Here is a 6,605-nt window from a genome sequence, read left to right on the forward strand (position 1 = left end):
AAGAAGTGAGTACGTTAGTAGAGATCAAAGGGGAGAATGTTAGCTTGATCTCGACTCCGGATCGGTCCAACGACCGATCCGGAGTCCGTTACGCGCCCCGATCGGGGGCGCACAGCCAAGTCTATGGCATGTGGGCCCCCGTCGCGCAGCGCCACAATAAATAGAAGGTGGGGGCCGAGGCACGCGGTACAAGGTTCGCCGCCGTGCCTATTGCCCACCTAAAAACCCTAGCGATCCGATCCAAAGGGGGGCGCTGAAGCGACGGGAAGTCCGCCGCCTCTGCGTCACGCGCTGCCGCCTCTGCACAGCATCACTGCCGCAAGCGCTTCCTCGTCCTCGACTCCGGCTCGACTTCTTCATCGCCATGGCCAACAACGGCGAAGCCGGGTCGTCCACCGGGGGTACGGCATCTTCTCCATCTCTCTCTCTCTCTCTGTTTCTATCTAGATTAGTCACCAATGCTGTCTTATTGGCTAATCCCCGAGCTAATTGTTTCTTAGTCGATCACCTAGACCTAACAATGATATCCATGAAGTGGTCCATCTGGCAATGAACTGGTCGCGGGCCTCGTGCTCATGGTGGATCTAACGCCGCCAGCGAGGAGCTCATCGTGGTCCGTGCGCTGCTACCCAAAGTAGATGGGAGGGAGGGAGGTTAGGGATGACAAGTGGGACCAGTTATCAGAGAGTGAGGGATTTGGAAGGAAGTAGACTAGCTGGGGCAAATAGGTCATTTTGCGTGATCTGTCTAAGTTGGCCATCCAATGTGGCCTGTCATGTCTGTGAATTTGATAAAAATATAAGAATCCTTCTCTCTCCCATAGCAAATATATAAGAGCATTTGTAAAGCTGGCATTGGCATTTGAATGCTAGCACTCCGTAAGGATGGTAAAAAATTAAATATCCCAAGTGGTGGGATCGATGCCGGAGTGGCTTTTGGCTTCGTTGCTTGCTTGCGAGTAGAAACTCCAATTTGCAGCTCAAGGTAATTTCATTCTTCTGTTGATGATTACAGTCTTGACGAAGGTGAATTGGTGATGATTTACTTTTGACTGTTTACTCGTCGCTTGATGAATTAGCAGCTCAAATTGAGATGTCTGTTTGCTGGGAATGGAAACAACGAAATGCATATCTGGTAGTAGAATTAAGATGGCATGCTATGTATTCTGCGGTGCCCATGTACCCAGATCTGAGCTCTGAAGTCTGAACTATGAACTGATAAACAAATTCAGGATTCAGAAAAGAAAGGGAAAATCACATAACAGAAATTTTCTTCAAAACCAAAAGGAATAAACCGGTCAGAAAAACTCTGGCCAGAGTCTGGGGTGACCTCAATCTTTGAACAGTTACAACACTACCAGAAAACAAATATTATGGACCTGTCTGAATAATTCGATTAATATAACAGCAAAACCAAGGTTTGCTCACCCCAAGTTCAGATGTTGTCCCCTTCCCCCTTTTCCTCTTTCTGCTTACCACTACTTTCAGAATCATCTGCACTAAAGGCTGAAAGCAAATATTCAACAAAAAAAAGGCTGAAAGCAAACGAAGGAATTACAATAGAAGAATCCACAGAACGTTCACATTGTCTATGTGCACAAGAAGAAACACACCTATCTCACCATCTTTGCTATTTACATCTAAGGACCCTGAGGCAACCTGCCCATGAACTGCTGGTAAGCTGCCAAAGCATTCCTGTTTGCCACCTGCAATTGGGACTGCTCCTCTGGGTTCACCTTCACCTCACCTCTTGGCAGGACAAGCCCTGCACAACCCTGCATTTTTGGAGGATGGCCAGGTACCGATGCTGGCATGAAGGTTCTCAGAGATGGTACTGGTACCGCCATGCCAGGCGGGAACATTCCGAAGGAGAAACAACCTGAAGCTGCGTTGAGTTGCGGTGGGAGACAAAGTGAGCCGTAGGCAGCAGCAGCACTCAACTGTGGGATGCTGGATTGTGCTGGTTCTGGCCTCCGGTGAAGGTTGCTACCCTGTGGCGCAGCACCGGAACTGGAGTTTGGTTGCCCACTGCTGTTTCTGGCAGCTGGAACTTCATGGTTGTGCTTGCCCTCATAGGTGGTGATCACGGACTTGAGATCATTTGAGGCTCTCTCCACATGCTTGCGCACTGAGCAGCCTGCGTAAGTGCATTTGTAGTAGCTCCTGCAGACACATAGATGGACGTTTCTTTGTTAGTGGTGAACTATTGAAAAGCTAAGATCTCCAAATTTTTTTGAAATGTAATTTTTTCCTTTCAAAGGTTAAGGTTTCCAATCCATTTGGTTTCTTAATAAACTAAGTAAGAGATGGAAATGCCACTACAAGCTGACCTCGGGTTTGGATTTCCTTTGACAACTTTTTGCCCATACTTGCGCCAGCGGTAACCATCATCAAGGATGTCAACCTCACTTGTGGTCTGCACAACAATCCGAGGTTCCCGGACAGCTCTTGATGCCATAGCTGCCATGTCAAAGGCATTGGTGGTAGCGTTAGTAGTGGCAGAAACCTCCATCTTCCTGAAAGAAATTCAAAGGAACACATGAGCACTGGTTTAACTGGATTGCATGCTCATATTATAGTTGGTCACAAGACCCAACCTTCTTTTAGATTCAGTCTCATCTTCATCCCCACCATAGGTCGAGGGAATGGTACCATGGGTTGCCCTGTCATCTTTCTCATTGGATGAGACTGTTGACGAGACATCTACAGCTTCTTGGGACTCCATAATACATGTATCAGCAATCTCTGTTGTGGTAAGAGAACCGGACAGATTTCTTTCAAGACCTCCACTGTGCACATCTTGGAAGTGGTCATTTGGAGCCATTCCCCGTGAGGTTTCTGTGTTATGACCAGGTTTGGAACCAAAGTTCTCAGAGCCATCAGCTTGCAAATCATTGACGTGTGACGACGGGACACTTGGCCGGCGGTTGGGAGGTGGCAAAGGGTGACTGTGGGAACCTTTGTAGACTATCTCCGTTATATGACCCTCTTGAGAACGCTCCACCTTTTTCTTGACAGGGCAATTTGGGTGAGTGCATTTGTAGTAGCTCCTTGGGTGCTCACTGTTCTTCACTTGCTTTTGTCCATATTTTCTCCAGTTATATCCATCCTCAGCAGGTGCTATAACTGGAACGTAAGAATCTTCTCCATTTTGGTTTTCCTCACTCTCTACCTGTTCATCGGCAGGGGATGGATGATCGTTGTCTAACATGGAATCACATGTGCTAGGTTTAACAAGATTTTCCTCAGTTTCATCCTTGGTTGCAGTTGTGCTAGCCTGGAGACTTAACTCCTGCTGACTATCATTTAAGGACTGGTTTTGGTGAAATGCACTTAAACCCTGGAAAGTGCAAACTTTGTCAGGCCAGTGCGTTACAGATAAGTAGATGTGTTCGTACATGTCAAGTTTACAAGACAAAGAAAATGCAGTAGTAAGTAACGGACGCAGCAGAATGTAGGTGATGGGGGCAATAACATTTCAGCAATCGTACCTTGTCCACAGTTGAAAAACTTGGGGGCTTAGACCTCAAAATAGGCTGAAAGGAAAATGCACAATCATCATGCGATTGATCTTCAGCCTTCTTGGGTACCGAGGATATCATTGATTTAAAGTTTTTAGGCATCAGAAAAGGCAACTTGCCGGTCGTAGGAGAAGGTTGCGCCTACAGAGATCATAAACAATTACAGGTTCACATCACAAACAGTATAAGGAAACTAGGAAAGAGTGGACCATCTTCTCTATTTTATCTTGTCTTTAAATTCACTTGTGCATTAATAATTTCAGAAGTCGTAAAAGAAATAAATGTCCTGGTGGTTAGAAGATAGTCAAAATATGCTTTGATCTAAAAAAGGGAAATAGTCATAGAAGTTGCACTTTATATCTGACTTCACCAAGAGCGACAATCATCTCTATAGGTATTATTACATAGATACTTACAATGGCATTGGGTAGAAAGACTGGTGACTCCAGAAGCTCCCTTGGACTCACACCTGGTGGTATGGTCACAGGAGACCGAATTGGCGCAGGAGAACTGACACGAGATGTGTCAATTTTCAGGACTCCAAAACCGGCCCTGGCAGCCATCCTCTCTGCAAGACCTCCATGTGAGATTGATTTCTGATTTGCGATAAAAAGGTTTGATTCAAGCTGCAGAGGGGCTTTTGTATCTTGAACAGTTTCTTCCACGCTCGGATAACCAAAAGTTTTGCTCTTCTCAATTCCATCCTGTGGTTTGTTACTGCTATTGTCACCAAAGATGCTGGAGAATGGACCAGAGCTGTATTCTTCGTTCAAGAAGCTTGACATCAGTGTTCTTGGGCTGGGTGAAGGAAGCATCCAATCCTCCATCAATGCTCTGCGGTTGTCGGTCCCGGCCATGCTGGTGGTAATTCTAATTCAGACTGAAATTTTTAAAGTAAAGTAGCAAACCCAGTATTTTAGTTGAAACACTGAACAGTCTTGTTAATAAAATCAAACAGGCGCAATATTTCTTATCAGCTGTGCAAAGGAAAAGCAGATTGCTAGACATGGAACATGATAGCATAGCTGGAAACAAAAACAGACTTAACTGAAGATCCTAGCACTCATTTAACATATAAACATATGAACTCAGGATACGGACAGGTGCAGATATGACTCAGGAAATGGGGCAACCTTTGCACAAAGATACTCTATAACAACAGTAAAGACACAATGAAAGAGGAATTCACTGCTTAACCCAGGAGATTATAAGAAGGCGTGGAATTCATACTCACCAAATTACAGAATACATAGAAACACACTAAAGATCCCATGTAGATGTTCTTTAATCTTTTATGCCTAGTGAAGAATTCATAGTCCTATGTGCAAACAAATGACAACCAAACGAACTGAACTTGACCCAAGCATTTTAACTGAATCCAAGCTCAACACTGCAAGGATAGTTTGATGAGATGGATAGACTCAAGCAGCCAAATAACCACTATGCAGAAATCACAGGTCATGCCTTGAATTCCGGCAAAATGACCCCCAGGCATAGTTTTCTGACACAACCTACAATCTACAGGTAATCCCCATCAGAATTTTGCAAACTACCAACCAAACCTCAGACTTCATACACAATTCAAGTAAACAAGAACCCATAAAGCCTCCCCTTTGATGAGCAAGGAGCCGCCTTTACCAAAAGAACTCATCAAAACATCGCGAAATTAAACGCAGCAAGGCATTCAAATAGGCACCTGAAGCGGCTGGGGCGGTCGGCAGCAACGATACGCCGCCTCCTTGAGAAGGCAAACCGGCCTTTCTATGGGCGCCTGAAGGATGTGCAAATGGGCTGCGGCAGAGACGACAAGTTGGTCAAATCCTGCGCCCGTGGGGATAAGAACAATCAAGCCTCTGACTATGGACAAAAATCCGTGTCTTTCCTCGCTCTTTTTTCTTTTTGTTCCCTTTCCTCTCGTAATTCTCTCTCACCGGAACAAGAACCTATCAACTACGGCGGCAAAAACCTTGCAAGCAGCAGTGGAAATCAGATTCTTGCTCCACGAAGAAGAATCTGTTCCAAGACGACTGAATTGGATTCTCTCTCTCTCTCTCTCTCTCTCTCTCTCTCCCCCCCCTTGATATTTATGGGGGAGCTGGTTTTTGCGAGGTGGTGGAAGAGGGGGAGAGAAGGGCTGTTGGCCGAGAGGAGGGAGGCGAAGGGAACGGCGGCAGAGAAGCTGGAGGCGATTCGTTGCAGTTGCAGGCGATAGGCTCCTACTAATTTTGAGCACCGAGTTGCAGAGCTGTCGCCTTCCCCGCTCACTTTTCCCCATCTTTTATGGAAGCGGTTGCTCTTTAACCGTCTGACGGTTTTACCTTTAACCATCTTTACATGCGTCATTATCTGCACTATTCTATCAAAATGGTGCCCCTTTTTTACAGCTAAGAAAATCATGGTATTTTTGTAGATTAGTACTGCACTACGCACTAGAGTAGTTAAAAGCACAAATTCAGCATCCACTAACATCACATCTATTTTTTAGCAGATCAAATCGAGTTGAAAACAAAAACCATGTTATGCCAAGTTGGACATGTCAAAGATAATTTACTACTTTCTTTTCAAAAAAACAAAGATAATTTACTCGTATTTCTTTTCCCTGTTCGAAGGATCTTCGTACAGATCAAAGTACTCCAGTAAAGAGGACAGAGATGCCGCTAGCCTGCAAGCTGCAGCTGAGCTGACAGCACCACTCCTTGGGCTCTAGCAGCAAGTGGCGCCGTGCTGAAACACTGAACAGAGGTGTTGTGCTGTGACAGTCTGACAGAGGAGTAGTGAGGTTCATCTTCTCTTCTCAGGCTCGGTGGTCTCATCCCATGGCAAAGCCATCTCCTCGGATGGACCAGCAGTTTTGGCACCATGCAAGTGCAACGCATATGGCGTTCTTGCTCCATGCCCCATGGGATGGTCCCATGGATGCTTTCAGGTGGCTCACCAGACCTCATGTAAAACAAGCACAGCTGCCATGAACAGAAGCTCTGAATTCTGGATCAGCATGTAAACAAGCACAGCTGCCATGAACAGGAGCACAGATCATCTGAATTCTGAATCAACATGTAAACAAGCACAGCTGCCATGAACAGAG

General features: G+C 45.7%; 1 protein-coding gene across 4 annotated transcripts; it reads right to left on the reverse strand.

The window, feature by feature from the left end:
• Nucleotides 1-1,373: 1,373 nt before the first annotated feature.
• Nucleotides 1,374-5,772, reverse strand: LOC112896690 (probable WRKY transcription factor 2). 4 transcript variants are annotated; one of them, XM_025964771.1, is made up of 6 exons: nucleotides 5,217-5,772; nucleotides 3,937-4,378; nucleotides 3,491-3,661; nucleotides 2,597-3,339; nucleotides 2,330-2,515; nucleotides 1,374-2,162 (listed from the first exon to the last, which is right to left on the reverse strand). In XM_025964771.1, the coding sequence occupies exons 2-6, from the start codon at nucleotides 4,375-4,377 to the stop codon at nucleotides 1,640-1,642; spliced, it is 2,064 nt and encodes a 687-aa protein (XP_025820556.1). In that variant the 5' UTR covers nucleotide 4,378; nucleotides 5,217-5,772; the 3' UTR covers nucleotides 1,374-1,639. The 4 variants fall into 4 exon arrangements, with proteins under 4 accessions (XP_025820556.1, XP_025820553.1, XP_025820555.1 ...); XM_025964768.1 differs by having other exon boundaries at nucleotides 3,937-4,400; XM_025964770.1 differs by having other exon boundaries at nucleotides 3,937-4,406.
• Nucleotides 5,773-6,605: the final 833 nt, after the last annotated feature.

Source organism: Panicum hallii, chromosome 6 (genome assembly GCF_002211085.1).
Source record: "Panicum hallii strain FIL2 chromosome 6, PHallii_v3.1, whole genome shotgun sequence".
Lineage (NCBI taxonomy): Eukaryota > Viridiplantae > Streptophyta > Magnoliopsida > Poales > Poaceae > Panicum > Panicum hallii.

Bases quoted from the DNA above. Each gene is read 5' to 3' on its own strand.
- LOC112896690 (XM_025964771.1), bottom strand. From the start codon at position 4,377: ATGGCCGGGACCGACAACCGCAGAGCATTGATGGAGGATTGGATGCTT. The intron at 3,340-3,490 runs GTACGATTGCTG...TGCACTTTCCAG, and splicing joins GTTTTTCAACTGTGGACAAG to GGTTTAAGTGCATTTCACCA. The intron at 2,163-2,329 runs GTCAGCTTGTAG...ATGTGTCTGCAG, and splicing joins AAAGGAAATCCAAACCCGAG to GAGCTACTACAAATGCACTT.